The sequence below is a fragment of the Ictalurus punctatus genome, chromosome 18 (genome assembly GCF_001660625.3).
Source record: "Ictalurus punctatus breed USDA103 chromosome 18, Coco_2.0, whole genome shotgun sequence".
Taxonomy (NCBI): domain Eukaryota; kingdom Metazoa; phylum Chordata; class Actinopteri; order Siluriformes; family Ictaluridae; genus Ictalurus; species Ictalurus punctatus.
Genome location: NC_030433.2, coordinates 11,403,883 through 11,427,297, shown reverse-complemented (window position 1 = coordinate 11,427,297; position 23,415 = coordinate 11,403,883). Strand labels below are relative to the sequence as shown.

Below are 23,415 nucleotides of genomic sequence, written 5' to 3'. Positions count from 1 at the left end.
AGTATAAGAGTATAACGGACTAAAATAAAAAGAAAATCGTGTTTGCATTACACATTCTGAAACTGTCTGCATCTTTAGGTAGCACACGTTGCAACGTTCATACTGACAGCTACGGCACATGCATTAAAGCCATTTATTTTCCAGACAATAGCTTGGTCCAGACAATAAGACTCTCTGTAAATTCTGTTTGCTTAGAGACAAAAATCAATAAAGATGAAACTGAGGCTCTGATTCACAAAGTTTTAAAATGAAGAAGACTTGCTTGTACTGTTGTAGTGTGTAAGTTGTAGTGTGTAAGTTGCGGATAATGTACAACTTACAATCAAAATGACGTAGTGTGCAAAGCTGGAGCAGCAAACATCATTTAAAGTAGGGCTGATAAAAATACCACAAAATGATACGCGAGGACATTCCTACGATACGCAATTTTATCACGATATATAATGTAGCTAGCAAACTGTCTGCAAAACAGTAATAAAATAAACAATCAAACAAACAAAAATGTTAAACTGAGTTTAATGATACTTTTCTTTAATGCCTAAAAAGACAAAGGTTAAGGTTTTTTTTTAAATACATCAAATCAACAGCATCCATTCAGTACCATTTAATTTGTAATGATTGAAAATATTTTTAAAATACATCATCATACCAACGATATCTCAGAAAAGTGTATCACGTAATCATTTATCAATATTGATAGTATTTCGATATATCGCCTAGCCATATAAGCTACATTATAGCAGCTTTAAATAGTCGGGCTTTTACACACAACTTTTTTCTCTCTCTATCACTTTTGAAGTTAATATACAGAATTATATTTACGTTAAAGATATAGTATTATGTGAATAAAGAAATTAATACAAGAATGAAAATCTTTTCACTGGTTCTCTCTAAATGCTATTGGCGTCAGAGGTGCAAGCATGCGGCAAAATCGAGGTTATGAAAACCATTACCACCTTCGTAATTCGGAGAAATATTGCGATCATTTCCTGACACTATCACGTTAAAAGTTTACGGAATGTTTCCACAAAAATCAAGTCGCAAGGAACCACTTACGTTCACAGGAAATAACAAAACTGATATGACTGACATGCAGCTGACCGAACACAAACCTTTCCTCTCAGCCTGCTGGCAAACACGCAAAAAAAACTCGTTCACTCACCACTCAACTGCTTCGCATGAAACTCTTGAATAACTTTTGAGTGCAGGATTCTGTAAATTATTTAATCCATTAACTTGCCCCAAAACGCTCCTCGCTCCTCTGTGTTCAAAACTTCTAGCATTTCAGACTAGAAACAGGTGCGCGGAAGTACAAAGCTTTAATCTGATCGCAACCTTTACGATTCTGAAGGTTGCGGCCAGAAAAGTGGGCAAAAAGTTCTCAGATCCTGTGCATCCTGTAGATGGAGCATTTGAAGCGGAGTCTACGGTATATGTTCTGTGACTGCAGTGTGGCATACGTCACGAAGACCAATGTTTCTAGCATCAATGAATGTTCGTTTGGCTATTACATGCTTCAATTCCACATCTGGATCAGTGAAGCTCCTTTAACCTGCTGAAATAATCATATTGTCATTGCCAGAATTGTGGACAAAGATTTAAACAGTTCATTTGATGTGCTTTGATGAATGAACCGCCGAGAGAAAACACTTCAGAAAGACTTTCGGGGCAAACTGACTTCGTTTACAATAATAGATTGTGCAAGGCTTCAAAACAAAGTTATGTCCATGCTGACTTGTATGAATTACTCCTCTGCTTTGTTTTTGCATTTACTCATACGCTTTTATCCAAAGTGACTTACGACTGAGCTGAGCAGCTGGAACTGTGGGACTTGCTCAGAAACCCAGCAGTGACAGATCGGCAGTACTGGGATTTGAACTCACAACCTTCCCATCAGCCATGCAGAGCCCAAACTGATGAGTCACTAATGTCCACTACTTTTGGCTCTAGTGTGGCGTCGGAATTCACCTGCTATCCGTCCTAAATAATATCCGAGATTAGAATTAGTGTGTCCCAAATTGTACTATGCTGAAATGACTATCCCAAAGTTACCCGTGTGGTCTACTATTTACGGTAGATTTTGTGTGGATCTGTGGACACTTTTACAGCCAATATTGCCTACAACTGCTTGCGCAAGAGAGGAGGAGTTTTGTCACGATTTTAAAAAAATTAAATAAATTATAGGACGCAGTTTAGAGAAGTGTAAATGAAGCGTGGAAAAATAAATCAAGGGAATGGTAAATTAAATTATATATAGTATAAATCATATAAGGAATAATGAATGAAGAAGAGATTTTTATGGTGACAGTGTGCATAACTAGGGAACAACGTTCTCTTCCGTTACATGACGTGATAGTGTGTCCCTGTACTTGCATACTCTTACACACTCAGAATGATGTAATTTTTCTTCGCCAAAAAAAAAAAAAAAAAGAGTACATAATTATAGTGCATAGTATAAGTAGGCGAATTGGGACGCAGCATACGTCTACTCTTTTTCGCGGTTCAATTCCTCTAAATTCTGGATTGGTACATGCAACACTGCCCCCTAGTGTACACATGTACATGTAGTTACGAAAGAAGGTAGACACCTATACGATGATGGCCTGGTGTGTTCGCGGATACACAGTCACAGAAGTAAAAAACAGGCCTTATGGTGATGGATTAGATCAGATGTCTGAAGATGCTTGCTGGAACACTGTGCAAGGTGCAGCACAATCACTGGGCAGTGGTGGCTTACCGGTTAAGGCTCTGAGTGATTAATCAGGGGTTCAAGCCCTAGCATTGCCAGGCTACCACTGTTGGGCCCTTGAGCAAGGTCCTTAACCCTCTATGCTCCAGGGGCACTGTAACATGGCTGACCCTGCGCTCTAACCCCAACTTCCTGGGATGCTGGGGTATGTGAAGAAAAGAATTTCACTGTGCTGTAATGTATATGTGACCAATAAAGTCTGTATCATTATTTTCACAACAATCCTGCACAAGGAACAGGCTTCTGCATCATCGACATGTTACTTGATTAACTAGTACCTCAGCATCCTTGCACATAAGTCTCGGCTTCAGAAGCTCTTCGCACCTATTGTACAGCCTGCTGGTCACACGTTTCGAAATTGTCAACACTGCAATCTGGTAATAAAGGAATGCAGGTGATCGATCACATTAAGAAGTAGCCTCATGGCAAAAGAGAGCACATTTCTAGATAGACATAAATCAGAGGGAGAGAGCTGAGGGTGTTTCTGCAACAAAGTGCTCTCAGAGGAGCTGAGTCTTCAAGCATGGGTACTGCTAATGCTAGAGTTATCACAAAGTCCGACAAACGTGCTGTATTAGGAAATTGTATGTGCTCAGGCAAACAACAGTACAATAAGACAATAGACTATAGCCTACAGCATATTCCCAAATAAATGTATGCTTGCAATGCCTATATTATCCAGTACTTAGAAACCGTATCATTAAAAAATAAAAACTAGAAATTACAAATGTGAACTAAAAAGCGTATCCTAGACTTACAGGGTCAACTCTAACTGGATTGTAACTAAATTATAAAGCCTCTCACATCCGAATGCTGAAAGCCTGTTTTCCCACTAGATTCCCCTCGCTGAGTAAAAGCACTGCAGGTCAGATGGAGTAATCCTGCCATCCAGCTTGGCCAGACTCCAAGCCGGGTCCGTCATCTCCCGGGATGCCCCGTGTGTATCTGTGTGTACATGTGAGTAAGTATGTGTGTGTGTGTGTGTGTGCATGTTCACTGCAAGGCTGGCACACTCACTGCCTCTGTTCCTGCAGTGAAGCAGCATGATGGAATGTGAAGACAGGAGACTTCATGTGTGAGGTCACACACAGATGCATAACCTGGTCCAGGCATTCGTGGCTGTAGCCCCGAAGATTTATTCTTTAGCCCCAAATAATTCTTCACTTGGAGCGGTTTGTCAGTACATAACTGAACGTCAGAGAAAGAAGACAGCGGTGATCTAATTTTATATCTTCTGTGAACGGAGGCGAGACCAATCAGACAGGGTTTACAGAAAAATATGTAGAAATACTCGTGTCTTATTGGCTGACAGTCTCTCAATTCTGCCAAATGCTACCTCATAGTCAGTCAGTGTGAGGAAAAATGGATATAGGTAAATGGGTTGAAAATAAAACACTAACATCCTCTGATGCTGAGCAGGAAAACAAGGTGTGTAAATGTCTATAGTTCCAGTTTACGTGAACATGATAGGAGCAGAGCATAAGGAAAGATAATGTACTTTGCATGGCACTGTAGCAGCTAAACCCATACAATGATAGCTAAGTTGTGCCTCCCCTTGGCTTGTGACGCCAAACTAGGCTAGTTAGAAAAGTTTTATATTTTATCAGTCTGGTAGTCCTACAAACAGTGACAACACCCGAGGCAAGTTTTTTGATAAATCCAGCTGCTTCTGATCATGTCATACATTGACAGCTAATTTACCTCGGCTTCCATAAAACACTAGCTGAGTTGGAAAAATGCATGGAGAAGAATCTGGGCTTAGCCTCGGATGATTAACAGTCCAGCTAACACCCCTGGTCATAACAGTGTATCAGGGAGACGTCCAGACACGCTCACGCTCACAGCTCGGTGTGTTCGTGATGAAAAGGTAACTCTCCACGTAAGTCACGTGTCGATGCTACAGAGGCAAGTCTCATGCACGTTTCTCAAATAAAATTGTCCTTTTTTTATTGTACTCATGTAATCAGTGAAATGTGTATGAATGTGTATAAATATAAAAAGCCTCCATGGAATGGAGCCTCCATGGAATCCACAGAGCTGGAAAGCAGGATCCTCAGTGACGAAGTCTTCCACGTGGATGGAATTCAAAGTAAACATGCAAATAATATTTACATCCATTTCTCATTCATGGACTTTTATTTATTGAGAGCACATTTGCTGGGGCAACATGAGACGTGTGATATTTGATAAACAACATAAATGTTCGATGCCAGCAGCGCTCTCTGCTCTGTTTTGCCAATAACCAGTCGCTCAGTTCTGATCTGACAGCTGCTAGAATAAACAGGAGATCCAATGAATAGGAATAAATCCTGAATCAAAATATAACCATGGTTTAATAGATCAATCTTTTTAAAGATGTGCTCAAGAAAAAAAAAAAAAGAAATACATGGTGCTGTTGCTTAACTACCTCACAGGGTGTACTGTGGAGCACAAAACACACAGTAGGTTGTTGTCCTTCAGTAAGGACCTCAGTGGGTCCAAGGGTGCCAATACTTTAATTGTAGTAAAAATGGACAGAATGGTGAGACTTTGCACATTCATGCACATTCTGCAGAAAGCTTTGACATTACCCAGAGATCTACCATAAACACGATAGCAATGATTTCAACTATTCTGTTCTAATTAAATAATCAGTGCCCGTTATGAAATAAACAAATTCCAAAGAGAATGCTTATTATAACACTGGAGCCAAGTCAAGAATCGTGTTACATTTCAAAGAGAATTCACTCACCAGGCCGTCACAGTTGCTAATGGCCACTGAAGTATCTGGTACATTAGTAACATGGCCCACGTACAGGCATTTGCTTGGCAGTAGTGGTTCTGTCCAGGTTCGGTTATCCTCCTCGTGCCACTCCAGAGTCGCTCCCGGGGCCACCAAGCGCGAGTTGCGCCTCAAGAGCATGTGAAACTCCTGTCCAAAAACGGTGACATTGTAAAAGAGTGTCTCGTGGTGCTCTGGGTCTCTGTGCTCGTGAGCGTCTCTCTTCCTGCGCCGGTGCTGCAGCCCACTCATGCGGTCAGCCGAGACGGCGTGGGACAGGAAGCGTCCGTCTGTGTCCACGCTCGCCGGCTTCACCAGGGCGTACTCCTTCAGGACATGCTGCAGGGAATCTGCCATAGGCACAAACACACACACACACACACACACACACACACACACACACACATGCGCTGTCAATACACATCCTTCACATACAGCAACTCGGTCAGTGCATAAATTAATAATGATCAGTAGGGACAGTTGACGTTCTTCATATCTACCAAGGCTTTAGGAAAATACAAAGAAGGTGCAAAGTGATTCAACACAAGAGTGTTCTCGTCCCAGAACTTCCACAGAGTCGTGCATTCCTGATCCACAGAAGAAGGCCAAGTTTCCATCAGTGTGCAGGGTAGTGTCAGGAGTGCGTGCGCACTCAATCCTATGCATATGCAAGTGAACTTCACCTCAGAGGAAAGGTGCAAGCACCGACAGCCTGCTGAAGGACTGCACGCTTGTTTTTCCAGCATTCTGAAGCAGTGACACTAATGCCGGAGTTTTATGCAGAATATTAAAAGGCAAAAACACTGCCTACATCAGCTATTTCACCTCCACCAGCAGCACCTCATGGAGATCTCAGTAGAGTCCGAAGTGTCAGGGAGATTAACGCAGACACACAAAGTTACCAAGCAAGAATTACATGCAGAGATGGCATGCGTTTGGTTTTTGTTTGTATTCAAAAGTTACTCATGAAGACGTTTCATATTCGAAGTCAGGGTTTAGAGGCAGGAATGAAGGGAAGGACAGGGGAAAAAGTTGGAGACACGGAAAGGAAAAGGTTGCTGACATTCAGGGCATTGCTCCTTGCAGATTTTTTTTCTCTTTCTCTCCTCTGAATCTGTCGCACTGTAATGTTGTTATTTATTTAAGACTCCTCTTTTGTTTCCAAATAACGCTTTCTATTAAAGAGCGTTTTATCCTGCATGATCTGAGCCTTTATTTGAACGCTCCCTGATCTCTCTCCGCACTCCAGACAGAAAGTAGCCATCAGTAGTGAATAAACAAGAAGAAAAACCTTTGGACATACCTATGCTGTCGGTGATATAGAGAGCCTTTGTGTGCTGAAAGTGAAGCAAAATAACGATGAACGCATATTTAGCCGGCGTAACATCCATGGCAGGTCGGGGGAAGAGGGAAGAGAGCGCGCGCGGGCGACCGACTGCAAACTAGTGATGGGCGATTCGCGATGAATCGTTTCTTTTTGAACGACTCTTTTAAGCGAGTCCGTCGAATCGATTCGCGCGCGAGCGAATCGAAAGTTGCCTGTTCCTTTCCTAGCACAGGAAAAGGGAGAAGAAAAAAAGTTTAAAGTAACCTTGTATTATGTAGCCTACGTTTACTTGTTGTTCTTATTTATTGTTGACTAATTGTTTTTTAGTCTACATTTACACTGGTTATATCTTTAGACTCTTTTTTTCTGACATTGTTTGTATTCAAGACAGATTATGCACTGGGTCAGTATCACAAATAAATATTATATTTTTTTATATATTTTTTAATTATTATTAATTATGAATAATGATAAATTATTAATATAATACATGCTATATAGTATGGGAACATGGTGGATTAGTGCTTAGCACGTTTCCCTTGCACCGCCGGGGTTGGGGGTTCGAATCCCTCCTCCACCCTGTGTGCACTGAGCTTGCCCTCCCTGTGCTTTGGGGGTTTCCACGGGGTACTCCAGTTTCTTCCCCTTGTCCAAAGACATGCGCTGTGGACTAACGGGCATTTCAAAATTTTCCGTAGTGTGTGTGTGTGATTGTGCCCTGTGCTTGTTTGATACCCCATCCAGGGTGTCCCCTGCCTTTTGTCTCAAGTCCCTTGGGATAGGTTCCAGGCTCCCCAGAGACCTTGTGTAGGATAAGCGGTACAAAAAATGGATGGATGGTTGTTATATAGTTAGTTATATGTTAAATGCCGATTATATAGTTATATGTTTTCTGCCGATTCTGAATGGGATTTCCTCAATGGAAAGTATCCTGTAAATCAAATGAATCAAAACTCGATTCCGCTTGGCAAGAATCGAATCAGTAAAGTGATTCCGAATACCCATCCTAACTGCAAAGTGAACAGGAGCAGTTCCTCTCTACCTCTTTCCTCTTTCTACCATTTTCTTTCCTCTTGATCACTATACAGATTAACAGGCTATATACAGTGCATGGTTCATTAGTTACTTCCAGAAATAGCCCACATCTCCTTTTGTTCAGACAGCAATAAATCCGGTCATCATTAATGCAAAATCCTGCCTAGCAACCTCTGATAGTCCTCAGCCAGATTCTGTGGGTTATGTGAACTCATCAAGGTCCTATAGGAATAAAAATACAATAAAAAAATTAAAATAAATAATGAGGCAACACAACATCATTCATTCAAGTGTGGTGTTCTTGATTGAATTACATAACATACAAGCTACCTACGGGTGCATATAAATACATATACATACATATATATATATATATATATATATATGTGTGTGTGTGTGTGTGTGTGTGTGTGTGTGTGTGTGTGTGTGTGTGTGTGTGTGTGTGTGTGTGTGTGTGTGTTCCCATGTACAAAGATATTGGTTTTCCGGATTCTCTATCAATCATCCTACCTGGTCAAACCCCAGGAGATGTCGACTGTCTGCAACTTCTCTCTCCTGTCAACTGCCTTTCAGGGACATGAAAGTCTCAAAGCCTGATGCAATATGAGGGTCTGAATCACCAGTTGCTTGAGCTAACAATGCAGTTTTCTGGGCTTGAGTCACATCGTGTATTTAAAAAAAATGACCTTGCTTTTTATTGTCATGTTAGCTGCCTGACATGTTAAATATATATAATATATATATATATATATATTTCATTTTTCCAAAGGTATATTTCAGATTTGCTTTCCGATGGTGTAATAACAGTACCTGGATTTATTACCTATTGGGCTTTCTCTGAGTGGTGTAAATCTATATGTTTTGGTAAATATAAGAAAAGTACCTATATTGTAGGCTCACTTGTAGATAGGCTTTTCATTAAAAAAAAAAAAAAAAAAAACGAATTAGATTGCTAGTTGCTTGTTCTGCAAAGTTTTTAATATGCCATATTTCTATCATCATGGCCAAAGAAAATATGCTTGGAAAATACATCTTCTTATCATGTATAACCTCATTGTGTATTCTGTGGTAGAATGGGAGGGACTGCACAGCCTTGAGTTGACATAAGTGGATTATTGAAATAGATCACCTGGTAGGATTGGATGGTAGATTCCTGAAAGACAGAAAAGACAGAATCAGATGAGTGTCTAATGAATGCGGCTCAGGAGGAAGAGGGACGCCGGCCATCTATCTGTCAGCACATCCATCTCTCTCTGTCTCTCTCTCACACTCGCTCTCCAGTTAACTCCTCTGGGCCATGCATCTGAAAGTACAATTACAGGTCCTCGCTGCCGAGATCCAGCAGAGGTTATGCAGGGATAAGAGCAAAATGACATGGAAAGGGTCACTGAAATCTAATGGCATAACTAAACACACAGTGCTTATTAGCGTTAGCTGTGTGGATTCGAGTTGCCATGCAATCTTTTTTTTTTTGGAACATGTCACGAAACACGTCAGTGACTCATCCAAGGTCAAAACAGTGAAAGATCATATGGCATTCATCTCAGCCACCTCCACATGACCTTGTCGACTAACTGCACGGCCTCTGCGTACAAAGCTGCTGGCTGCACTGTGCATAGCTAAAGAGAACTAGCAGCTTGATGGCATAATGAAGAAGAGAGCTCCGACTGAGGAAAGCATAAGTGCAAAGTAGACAGAGATCAGGTTTTCTGACTAGATGGCACAGCTGGGAGTGCATACATTTGTCATGCTTTTATTACAGCGCTAGAAAAGCAAACATGCCACTTGGCTACAAAGGAAGAATGGGGTTTAATCTAAATACTGCGTGTCTGCTCCTGCTCTGTCAGCTAGCCAGACGAAGCATGGCTAACTCTTATATAAAAGACGATAGTTTTACCATGCAGCCCGAGACTCAGTGGTCACCCCACAGCTGGCGTTGTGATTGGGGTATATAAATCAGAAACATGATTGCATGTAGCTTCACATTTGGATTTTATTGAGCCCAGTTCTTAGCAACTACATCTGGGTATCAGACCACCTTTGATGCAATCTGAAATGTTTGAAATTTCTATCACATCCTGTGAAGACTGAAGAGGTTTGTGGTTGCCATCGAGTAATGGGGCTCAAGACGGACTTGGAATCTGTGAACTAAGAAAACTCGTGCAAAGAGTGGGTTTTAAAACAGATGGTCATGTATATTAAACATGTATATTAAACAGCCTTAACAAGCCAAGGCGCATCTGTCTTTTTAATGAAGCCCACAGCAGTCCTTTACTAAGCACAAATTGTAAGCAGTATAGCTATATATACTCAACAGCTATACTCACTGAAACTGTGGAGTCAAAAATTGAAAAGAAAAAAAAGAAAGAAAGTTGCCTGGTCATTTTTCCAATCTTCACCTGTCCAGTTTGGGTGAATCTGTACCCGGTGTAGTATCAGATTGCTTGTAACCTCAATCCCAAAACGTCTGTGGCTTATTTATATGATTCTGAGCCGACTTTTCTTGTGCTTTTGGGTCAGTAGTGGTGTATGTCTTGGAGTTCTGGCATGGAAACATTCTGCGTTTAGTACGTGCCTTACTGTGCTCACTGAAACCTCAGTGCTTGTTGCCACCAAGTCTTGCTGCAGGTCTTCTGCAGTCACTCGAGGGTTTTTCACAACCTGCCTTCTCAGAAATCTGGTTGCAGCCGTTGATTGCTTCCTTTTTCTGCCCCGTCCAGGTATTCCATGTATCTTTTGCCCCTAGCTAGTGCAGGTGTTTCATGTGTTCCAGCTCAAGCACACCTGGTGCAATTCAATTCAATTAAATTTTATTTGTATAGCACTTTTTTACAACGGTCATTGTCTTAAAGCATGTTTACAGAAATATATAAACGGGGATACAGATTTTAAATGTGTGAATTTATCCCTATTGAGCGAGCCGTTGGTGACGGTGGCAAGGAAAAACTCCCTAAGATGATATGAGGAAGAAACCTTGAGAGGAACTCCGAAGGGAACCCATCCTCATCTGGGTAACAGCGGATAGTGTGAAAGTAAAAGGAAGTTCATTATGGTTTTTATATGAAGTCTGTTTGCAACTAATGAAGCCCTTGATTAGTTACATCAGGTGTGCTTGAGACAACACCTGTTTTGCATATTTGTGCTGTTGTGAGGGATTCTATTCAGAGGGTTGAATAATTTTGAAACTGGAGAAATCATTATAAATTGCATTTTTAGTTGAATTTGGGGAAACTACTTGAAGGAATCGTTGTGTTGAACTATCTCAATTGCTTCTGTTTGACTTGTTCATTGCAAACAGCTGAAAGTCTGTAGATTTTGTCAATAAACCTGATTTGAAATGGGGGTTGAATAATTTTGATTGCAACTGTAAATATCCAAATATACTCCACTCCACCAATATGGTCAACTGGAACCACTATTCCACCAACCATCACACTCATCACAGTGGATCCAGAGCCTACCCCAGAACATTGTGATGGGAAACCAGTTGATCACATGGCATCAAACATACACTAATTCACAGCTAAGGGCAATTTATGGTTGCCATGTTTTTGGGAGCTGTGAAGCAGCAACACTATCCACTCCATCATTGTGCAACCCTGCAATATTTCATCATATGATCAAAATCAACTATGTACTTTGCAACTTTTCCAGTAACCACATGGCCTGATTTTGATCATGCTACATGCATTAATCCTGTATACAATACCAAAAATTATGTTTCCAGCACTTTTCTTCTGTCACCAGTCCAGCTCACCATATGTGTGTGTGATTCATTAAGTTATATGGGATCAACTCAAAAGACCTCAGACTCCCCAGAACAACACACATCCACAGCTGACATACTGTATACTTTGTTAAGGTAATGTGCAGTATCACTGACGTTGAAAGATGGATGGATTGTGCCTGGAGGACAAGTGCTGAGCTCTGCAGGGGTGTTTAACCATTTTGGCTGCACAAGTTAGAAATAATGAAACTTGACTGGCGTCACCGCTGGCTCTCGATCAGAGCATGGCCGAGCCAGAGCGTCCCGCCAGAGCGTGTGTTTCCGATTTACTCGCTGTGCCCCCAGCCACACTTTTCTTTGCCTCTCCTTCTCCTACCCCTCCTTTCCAACACAAATATTCACATTACACTATCCGCTGCACTCCACTTGCAACACACACACACACACACACACACACACACACACACACACACACACACACACACACACACATAGACACACAAATATATACTGTACATACTTTTATAAAGAAAGGTGCAAATTGCTAGATATGATCTCTTCCAGGATCATCATACCCCAATCCATAGGGCAATACAACTGCTCATGAGACTGAAAATGATGCAAATCATATACTATTGCCTTCACATTGTCCAGATCTCAAACCACTTGGAGATTTTGACTGTTATGTTAGACAGCTCTCTCTCGCTCTCTTTCTCTCTCTTTCTCTCTCTCTTGCTGTCGCTCTCAAAACACAAAACTGAGGACATTTATTTTAGAAGAATAGTGTTCATCCCTCCACTAAATGTTCTGGCAGCTCATTGTGGCCTGACAACTTACTAAAACACTCTATGTTGGCTATTCCATTCAATTGTCACCCACCTGTATATACATAAAGGTCTAATTTGCTTGGATGGTCTTGTTGGATGGTACTTGAGCAACTAAGACCAGGTGTACTTCTAGAAAATAAAACAGACCCATAATTAATATAAAGATTATTCATATTTTCAGCATTTTGTCAAACCAGCATCTTTGCCTTCTCCTAGCTGTTTGTATTGTGGGTAGCTGTGGGCTTGAATCATGCCTCCAGAGAGTTTGCATGTTCTCCCTGTGCTCCAGGGGTCTCTTCCAGGTAATCCAGTTTCTTCCTCCAGTCCAAAGACATGTGTTGTAGGCTGTCTGCCATATCCAAATTGTCCGTAGCATGTGAATGTGTGTGCGAATGTGCCCTGCGATGGATTGGCACCCGTCCAGGATGTCATCCGCCTTGTGCCCCGGGTCCCCTGGGATAGGCTCCAGGCTCCCCCAACCCTTTGTAGGATAAGCGGTATGGAAAATGGATGGATAGATTTTCTTTTTACTATACCTGGTGGGTTCATAGAAACAACAAGCTGAGAAGGTCAGTCCAGACTTCTTTATCCTCAGCCAGTTTGATATAATCTCTCCACTAGTTTTGGGATTGCCATGGGGTTTCTATTCATTGGGACATGGCTGTTTGTAAGCTGGCCAAACCACCACAACTTCCTCCTGTGGAGTCGTAGGAGCAGCAGCGCCCCAGAATTGTCACCATAGCATGGAGAGCAAGCACAGCAAGTCTCCAGTGGAACCTTATTACCTCTTGCTGTTTTTTGTTTGTTTGTTTCTTTCTTTAGTTGTTTTGAGATTTAATCTTAATTATAGTTTTCTGTGTGAGCTGTGTGCTCTATTCTGCCAACCGAGATAAGATATTGAGGCACAAATACTAAGATATAACCAAGATCATAGTGTCCATATCACTCTAAACAAATTACATACATATATTTGCAGGAAAGAGGGAAATGAAGGGAATGCAAAAAAATGTGATTGCACTGACTTTAAACTGTGGTAAGGGTGGCTTGAATATCTGAGGAACTGCTGATCTGCTGGGATTTTCACACACAGCAGTCTCTAGAGTGGGAAAAGCAAAAAACCATACAGGTTCTGCAGTTGGAAAAACCTGAGAGAGAATAGAGGAGAGTGGCCAGACTGGTCCGAGTTGACAGAAAGGCTACGGTAACCACTCTTTACAAATGCAGTGAGCAGAAAAGCATCTCATATTCATATGCAGTTACACCCGCTTACTGAAGATAAATTAATGGGGGTTTTTTTTGTATGTTTTTTTTTTTGGGGGGGGGGGGGGGGTGGTTTTATGGCTTAACTATATCATAAATCTTTGCCAGAAAACAAGCATGAGATATTTTAAACCCAACAAACACTGATAGGTTTAGGTCTAGATACCCAGATGTAGTTTAGTTTAAACAGATATAGTGAAAACGTATAACATTTTCTGTGATATTAAGGCTCAGAATTCCAAATAACAACACAAAAATTAGGGAACTAGTCCGTATTTGTTAGCACTCATGTCAGAATCGGAGCCCCCACCTTCAAGAACCTAACATAATCCCTAATTTAAAGGCCAAAAACAATGAATCCAATTGTATGTAAATTTGAATTTGTAGCAGGACATGTCTGTTCCAAAACCAATATTTTTCCAACAGTGTATTGTAATTGATAAAACTTGTTTTTCTTGTGGGTTTTTTTGGGTGGTGTTACTTGAAAATAGTTTAATAGAGTGGAAGAACTGGCATTTTACAGGATATTTTGGTCAGTTGTGGTTTTCCAGAAAGCACAAATGCACCTCCTCTGTGTTGCCTGCCTCTGTAATGGGACCAGAAATGCCACCAAGCTAAAAGTAAAATGGTACTGTTATTGGAGTTCACTGGGCTTTTGCACACAAACTCCCTCAGGCCAAGTGTGTACTCCTATGAACATGCAGAAACATAAAATTGCTTCTTTCACCCCAGTAGGCTAACATGCATATGCTATTCGCCTGCAATTAATCTTTATATATTGTCTATTTAGGATGTTCAATTGATAGTGCATGTTTTTGCTGCCAATGCTGCACTATTTTATTTTATTATTTCCAGTAAAAAAAAAGAGCTAGGTGAGTTTGGATGTGAGCCTGACCAGGGTCAAATGAAGGTTATCATCCTCTGCTGTTCATGAAGGAAGATCAGAACAGCTCCCTGCTGTAGCACAGAGTAAATCCCACTGGGCAGCCATATGCTAAAACTGCAGAGCTCCTCCATGGTCCGGGAGGACCACAAGGTCTTCTGCATCTTCTGCAGCAATGAGTCAAACCTATTAGCAAATACTGAAGAAAGCAGATGTAAAAAGGCACAATTTGAGGGGACGGTTTTGAATGGTGTGACATTAACTAGAAGAATCTGGACAGTCTCTGCATGTGGATGACAACATCAGAATACCTCATTAGAGCATGTCTCACAGACAAGGTGTCACCTTTAAAACCTCCTTTGATGCTTTTTCGGCTTGATTTTAATAACTTGGAATAAGTAGAAAAGGGTAATAGGCATTCCTCAAGAGCTTGATTGAAAACAAAATGAGCACTTGAATCGCAGTCTAAACAACAAGCATGAAACGTGCCAGGCTGTGTAACACAGTAAAAGCCTCATGGGCTCGCTGACTTTATTCTAGAAATGCAGAAGTCAAGAACAGAGGAAGTGTAGGAATGATTTACTATTCATTCCTGGCATTCCTGTTCACCCAATCATACCAGATCCGAAGCAGTAAATCTAACAAACTAAAAAGCATTTCCTTTCCTCAGTAACTTCTCTGCCTCTCTGTATACATGCATACATATATATATATATATATATATATATATATATATATATATATATATATATATATATATATATATATATATATATATATATATACATGCATACGTATATATATATATATATATATATATATATATATATATATATATATATATATATATATATATATATATACTATTTAATGGGCTGTGCACCAGAAATACTCTGTAGAGTTTGAGCCTGATGCTTAAACAGAATCAGTCTCACTTTTCCGGCAGTTGGTGCCACATCCAGTGCTTCCAGCTCTATGATCAAAAGCTGTGTGACTTTGGAAAGGAATGAAATACAAGGAAACAACACTGGAATTTTCCAGTAAAATGCTCAAGACGATCAAATGAGCCCCTGGTGTTTAAAAAAATGCTTTGTTTATGACTGGACGTTCTGACACCATAAATCAGATCTGTGAATCCAACAAGCACATGACATAAGCAATGCATAAATTATCTGGCTTTTAATTTACCCTCTCTGGAAACAAAAAACATTATGCATCGAATAAAGAGTTATGAAGTTACATGAAGAGTTATCAGGTGTCTGTTATCTAATTTGTTAACATGGAAAAAAACCCCCAAAAAAACCTGTGCCATTGTTGTTCATGACAATGTACCACCTCACGTTTGCTTGACCCCTAGTGTCACGATGCAGCTCTGTTTCTCCACACCTCTTTGCCAATGCTGGCGGATGGACTGTGTGCGTGTCCCGTAGCAAGACTGTGACTGGCTAAATCTGGCTGTGCGTGATGATGAATGAAACAAATGTGAATTTCTACATTATGAAAGCTGATTTAGTGCTGTTAAATCTCATTCTCTCTAATGCTACAGTTTGGGAGCTGCCTGTGCTGGAAGCTTTCCTCCTTTTTGAGTCGGCAGTGTTAGCTACCTGGGCCTGTTGTCACCCAGCATCCTCCCATGCCATCTGCATCTCCAGCAGAGCCCGGCTCCCCCGCTAACAAACATCACTGTCCTCGATGTCTCTCCGGTTCCGTGGCAGCAACAAATACGTCTATCCTCGATGCAGGCACACAGCCGAGCTCCCCCCCATCTTTCAACTCAGCCTGGAACCTCATCAACAACTCTATTTAGGAGCACACCAAAACAGCGCTCTGGCGCTGTGCGCCTTCCTCACAGGATGAGATGGATGGCAAGAGGGATCCGCTGTGACAGAGGCAACAAAGCAGCCCAGAGGTGGGGACAGGCAATCAATCAGGTTCTTTTAGGTTGGGAGTGAAGGCCTTCTTGTAAAGATGTGTTGCTTCTTTCCTTAATTTAGATGACACAACAATAGGGTATTACTGAGTAAAGAATGGAGGCTATATGGGGACATCGGTGTGCAAGAGAAAGAGAGAGGTGGGGGGGTCAATTTATCATAATCATGATATTGATATGGTCAGAATCCTATTTCTCATTTTTATCAAATCAAGATGGCTAAACTGGAACATTTGGGAAAGTTGGGTTCTGTGTTTAAGGTTCAGGGCACAGGTGATAGCCTCTCCCAGTCTGAGAGGCTATCACATTTGACTTATGCGATATGCTAATATCTAGTAAATTTTTGGAGTAACCCTGTAATAGGCAGTTAAGTTTTGACCCCATAGAGTCATCCAGCATACTGTCTAGTGGTTCATTTTGAGTGGTTTTGTACCTTTTTCAACTGTGTTTGATATAGCAGGTGTGCTTTCCGTGTGTGGGTCCTGCAAACAGTGATAACACCCGAGGCAAGTTTTATGATAAATACAACTTTTTGTCCACATTTTTAAAGCAATTAGCCCTCACATGCAAGAAAAAAAATGCATGCAAACAGTCTATTTAGAAGCATGTTAAATGTTTTTTCATGGTCAAGAATCTGGGCTCAGACCCTGATGATTAACAGTCCAGCTAATTCCCCTGCTTGAAACTAGTCCCCAAAACCTTTTTACCCCACAGTCTTTGCTTGGGAAACTTAAATGCATGTTATTGTTATTTTGCACCAAGATGTACAGACATTATCCACTCCATAATCCCCCTTTCCCACTCCCAATCTTTGCAATACACCTTGCAATATAAATAGCTCATATATAACTATAAACATCACAGATATTCTGTTTGTTTTAGATTTACTTCTAATATGTGGTATTAATTAAGATCTTGGTGGCCCAAGAAGATCTGGCAACCCCATTAACTGTTCTGTCTGCTTCTCCGCCATTGAAAATATCCGTAGAGAGAGTATGGGGCATGAGATACTGGGAGTATGAGAGCATGATTCCTGTCCCATCGGGCCTCTATTAGCACTTGTTACAGTTCATATTTTGACCACAATAAGTCTATGGAAGCTAATAGGAGCAGTGAACACTCTGGAACATTGGCTTTCATCTGTGAAATAGCATTTTTTTTTTTTTAAATCACTGGTCACTCAAAATATGTCATTAATATTTCAACAAAATTTACTATGTATGGTGCTGTAAATGCAGACTTTCTGAAGATTAACATTAGTTGAACAGATGATATACTGTATATACCCCTATGGAAGAGCCACCATTGGAACCCATACATAGAAAATCCAGAAATACAAGAGACACAGTCAGTAATACCTAACACATTTTTCCAAGTGCCTGACTGAAACACTGGCTCAGTAATAAGAAGCGTGTTTTCATACTTAGCACCACGTGCTTCTCATTAGGGTACATCATGTCTAGTGAGACGTTTGCAGACTTAACTCCATCTCATTTGGGCCAAGCTTACTAGGGGCCAGATGGTGCCGTATCTCAAGCTCTCACCAGCTCCTTAGCCAGTCGGTTCATATTTAGAATATTGGGTCATAGACCTTCCTCATTCTGAAGAACCAAAGCAAGTTTGTGAAACAAGGCAAGGCAGATGTAACAGTGAAGGATAATAGGGGACAACTTAGTATGCTGTTCCTGAAGACACCTGCTGGGCTTCAAGGTGTCTGTTGGTCTAGGAAGACTGTCCTGCCTTTGCAATTATACTGGTATTGCCTTCATCCACAAGCCAGACACACAGCTGTTGACTCAAAGGGAATAAGGTAGCATTAAATTAAATTACAAACAAGCCTTGATCCTTTAGCAGAACAAAACAATAAAATGCATTAGAGTACACCTCACCAATCCCACAGCATGTAGCCTATTGCACTGCAGCACACAACACCAAAACATAGTGTGAGAAAAACACCTGATAGTAATACTAGTAGAACATGATGTTTGGTGTAACATATGCTGTTAGTATAAAGACCCAGTGGTTGTGAAACATTAGGTTGTGAAATTAAACCAAATTCTTTGATCAGTCTCAAGAGTAAGGATTATCAGGGTTAATGAAAATAAAAAACTGTACACATGAAAACGCAAAAACAGTTTGAAAACACTCACAAGCACACCAGCTCAGTAAATGTATGATATAAAGTGTTATATCAAATTCAAATAATATTAAGAGCGTGCATATTGAGTGGTAGCAAAGGCGAGATGCAGACACACCCTAGCAATGGCCAAAAAATGACAAACTCAAGGATTCATATGTGTGGACTGAAGATGAGGTGGAACTACTGATTGAGGTTACACTTGAATGCAATGTCAACAAGATCAAAGTCTTCAGTCAAGATCCAAAACCTCTGGAGGCACTGTGGTTCTTAATGCAGGAGCACTGTATTTATCTTTATGCACTTGTATATCACACACTGTATTTATCTTTATGCACTTGTATATCACACATCATTTTCTGTGATTCTTTGGATGATTAAAGGGTCTAATTTCCTAAAGTGATACTACATCCATCCATTTTCTGTACCGCTTATCCTACAGGGTTTCGGGGAACCTGGAGCCTATCCCAGGGGGCATGGGGCACAAGGTGGTGGACACCCTGGATGGGGTGCCAATCCATCGCAGAGCATGATACTACACTGAAACCTTTCTATAAGGGAAACTTTGCAGTAGGGTTCTAACATAGAACTTTAAAGGGTTTCCCCAGAGGGACAAAAAAAAAAAGATAGATGGAACTACAGTAATATGTACTGTAGGTATGCGTTTTTGGGGGCCGTAGCGCTCACTCACTCACTTTCAGAACCCATTTTATCCTTGTCAGGGTTACTATAAAATGGTGAACAGTATGAATTAGGGCAGGAATATACCCTGGATGGAACGTTGTCCATCCCATGGCACCATATATGCACACATATTTACATACTCATACACACCTAGGGGCAATTTATCTAAGACAATCCACCTACTGGAATGTTTATGGGAGGTAGGAGGAAACCCAAGAACCTGGAGGAAACCCATTCGGACATAGGGAGAACATACATAGGCTCTGCATATACAAAGGTCAGGCCTGAACCGAGGACCTCGAGCTATGAGGTGGCGATACTACCTGCTGCGATCTATATACCAAAATCTCTGACTATAACTATAATTGCATTTGCTTGTTCAGTGCATTGCCTCATGTTACTATCTTAGCCAGGAGTTGCCAAGACATTAAAAACAAAACAAACAAACAAAAAATCTTCTTTTGCAACTTATTCAAATTAATTCAGAATAAATAAATGGCTGTGTGACTTAATTTATTAAGGAGCCTGGCATTATTGGAACATACTATTGAATGGAAGACACTGAGGAACAGAGCAGGACAGGCCAGTACAGGCATAAAGACTCTTAGGATGGAGTCACTCCTCTGGCAGAAGGCCAGCTTGTGTGTTTAATGGGCAGCCGATACACCAGTGCCAAAACTCTCTGAATTTTACAGCTGGCTCTGCAACTGCTTGTTTCTCTTAGACACCATATTTTCTCCTTAAACCTTTAATAGTCCTCAGGGCTTCTGCTGGAGCTAGCAAGCGGAATTGTCAAACCATTGACTAACTCTCTGTGGCATATTTCAATGAGACTTTCTTCTGTTGCCCAGCAACTCTAGTACCTGTGTGACCTCGGAGGAAGTTTAATAAGATGTGAGTTTGCAGCAAGGAAAAGTGAAGGGTTCCCCCACAGTCTATTTCTGGAAAGTATCTAAGCAGGTGAACACAGTAGGGCCAGTGGTGCACTGTCCAAGATTATAGAGAATTCTCACTGACTCATGACATTTTAATCCAAGATGATGCATGAGTGTGTTTAGAAAACTTGCCTGTAAACCATTAGAATTTCTGTGATGGTTTCTATTGTTTTTTGGGGTTTTTTTGACAGTGACATTTAAAAAAATAGGTTATGTTGATTAAATATAGGCAGAAAGTTGTGTGAAGGGAACATAAACTGAATGTGATTATCGCATTGTAAGAGTAACGATTTACAATAAAACACAAAGTAAATTTAAAAAATGGTGCTTATGGTGCTGAAGGGAGCTTATGATAAAACAATTTTTTTGACACTGTGCTCAAGTCTACCCATAGCAAACATGCTAACTGCAGCATCCTCCTGATGGCTGCTTGCTATTTGGGTTAAGGCAGTTTTAAATTAAAATTTTGGAGTGAGTGTGTAACAAATTCATTATTTATTTGTTGCAGTGTTATGGGGAATCTTTCCATTAAAACGTCGACTTGTTTTTACTGAATGAAGTAGGTAAGTAGCTAGCTTCTTGGGTATATCACTCAAGCTGTTCGTTAGTCGTCGAGAACTGTATTTGACTCTGAATCTGTTCAATGAAGCACAAATGCAGTGGGTACAATAACATTAATGAAAAGTAAAATATTGTTAAACGGAAGGTAGAGTAGGTTTTTATGAAACAGTATAAGTCAGTGAATGAATAGCAATAGCAAAAGTTTGTCCGGTTTAGACAGAAGAGGGAAAATTGACAATGAGCCGTTTGGGAGCCGAAATAGTCGGCTCTTATGAGTCAAATGATCTGATTCACCGAAGAGAGCAAAAATTTCCATCACTTTAGCACTGGAAATATTTATAATAATGTTTACATTGACAGCATTTGGCAGACACCCTTATCCAGAGTGACTTACTTTTCTCTCATTTATACAGCTGAGCAGTCGAGGGTTAAGGGTCTTTCTCAGGGGCCCAGCAGTGACAGCTTGGCGGTGCTGAGATCATAACTCATGGCCACTTAATCACTGAGCTAAAACCACCATAAAAGATTTATTTTGGTAATATTTGGAAATACTTTACACACTATGTACTACATTCAGCTTTTAGGTGGATAAGAATATAATAGAGAAATAGTGTTAATCTTATGTAAGAATATTATAATATATAAGTGCAAATATAATAGATCAACATTTATTCTTTCAGAAGCTGTTCAGAAACTCCTGGGGCATCATTTTCTGGTGCATCCAAAGTAACTCATAACCACATCAGCAGGGGAAGACAGGCACAGGATCATAAAAAGAGATTTCCTTTGGTTAATTGCGTTACGCCACATGTTCGGACAGACAGTGGAGCAGGAACGCCACCTACTGGACAGGACCAGCATCAGCAAGCAAAAATACTCCCTCGTGTTAACATTTCCTTGAACACTAGAGGGCACTAATGTCTTAAAATATTTTCACTGAATTTTCCTAGTAGAGAAATGAAAGAAGAAAAACACTACCAGGTTTGAAACAGATGAATTTATTTGACCATGGGTAGGAAAAAATACAGAGGTGTAGGGAACACAAGCTGACCCTGTTATAAACACCACTACTCAGAAGGAAAAAAAAACAACAACAAAAAACCAAGAGAACGGGAAGAGGGGGAAAAATTAAAACCCAAAACACCTTGTTTACCATTCGTGTTTTTTTTTTTTTTGTTTGTTTTTTTTTAAAACACTTCCTAAATATTAGAATAAAAACAGCTGCCATTATTTTTCATATCTATATTTCTTCATATATATTTATATATTTAACATTCTTTTTAAAACATTGTGCAAGTGTTTTGCTGGTAGTCCATAAATGGTAAACAAGAGTTGGTCCAGTGCATCATATAGTGACATTTCCTAAATATTTATTGACTTTCCATCTCAATCACAATCGATACCATTGCATGACTAACCCTACTGATGAGAGCAAGAAAAAGACAAAAGTATGGTAAAGCCAGACATTTCTGAGAAGGCGGGCAATTTTGTACGGTGACCTGATGGCATGAGGCAGAGTCAGATTGTTGTTCACAAACAGAATAAATGACTCCCCAAACAGCTATGATGGTAGCCAATGCAACTATCAGAAGTGACTGGCTTTTAATGAGCTGAAGAAAAAAAGTACAGAACAGAGCACAAGGAGGACAAGCAGGTGAGAGAGAAAAAGTGTGTCAGAGAGAGAATTCAGTAGGCCAGACATGTCTGCACTGCCTCCTACATTCGAACCCTTAACTTCTTCCCTCCAGTGAGAGCTTGTGAAACTATCAAAGACCAAACAAACAGGAAAACAGGAAAGAGGACAGGAAACAAGGGCAGTGCTGCATCTACGCTTCCCCGAAACTAATCGAATTTATGCTTTCCAAACTGGGTGAAATGTCAAAGCTTTAAGAAATCACATTTGGTGACAAATGACAGCTCTTTATTTCTCTGCGACTTTTCTCTAGATTTCACTGGAGTTTTTTTTTTCTTAAAAGTATTTTGAAGTGAAAGTTAGCAACCATATAAATCTATAATTCAGTGTGCCAACATCTTTACAAAAAATTTGGTTTCAAGTATTACAAAAAAGCAAACATGAGCATGGGGGGGGGGGGGGGATGACAAAAACAACTAATAGATATCATGATACAAGACAATTCATGTCAAAGAAAGGAAACATGATACATAATTTATTCACACTTTACAAAAAGAATCTCTTTTTAGCTACAACACCATCAGCAATCCAAGATAATAACCAGACAAGTTGCTTTTGATTTATATAAAAAACAAACAAAAAAAAAAAACAAAAAAAAAAAACAAAACAAAACAAAAAAAACCCACCACACAAAAAATAAACCGAAAAGAGGTACAGGTGAAAGATGGAGAAATAAGAAATTAAAACAAACAGACACCGGCAGTGAGACAAGCAGTCCGTCTTGTAATGCCTTAACCACTGCTCAGTAAAAGTCATTAAAACTGACTTCTGCCTCAGGGGCAAAAGTATCCTTTTGTGTGTATATATATATATATATATATATATATATATATATATATATATATATATATATATATAAAATATATATATATATATATATATATATATATATATATATATATATAC

The 23,415-nt window shown here is 40.1% G+C and overlaps 1 protein-coding gene across 1 annotated transcript in view; it reads right to left on the bottom strand.

Annotated features, from left to right (window-relative positions):
• The window catches only part of adamts2a (ADAM metallopeptidase with thrombospondin type 1 motif, 2a), a 74,701-nt gene extending 67,729 nt beyond the window's left edge, over window positions 1-6,972 (bottom strand). The window contains exons 1-2 of the mRNA XM_017492061.3: window positions 6,814-6,972; window positions 5,481-5,860 (exon numbers count right to left, since the gene is read on the bottom strand). Of these exons, the coding sequence (XP_017347550.1) occupies window positions 5,481-5,860; window positions 6,814-6,901 (468 nt within the window). The 5' untranslated portion in view covers window positions 6,902-6,972. The remainder of the gene's footprint in view (window positions 1-5,480; window positions 5,861-6,813) is intronic.
• Window positions 6,973-23,415: the final 16,443 nt, after the last annotated feature.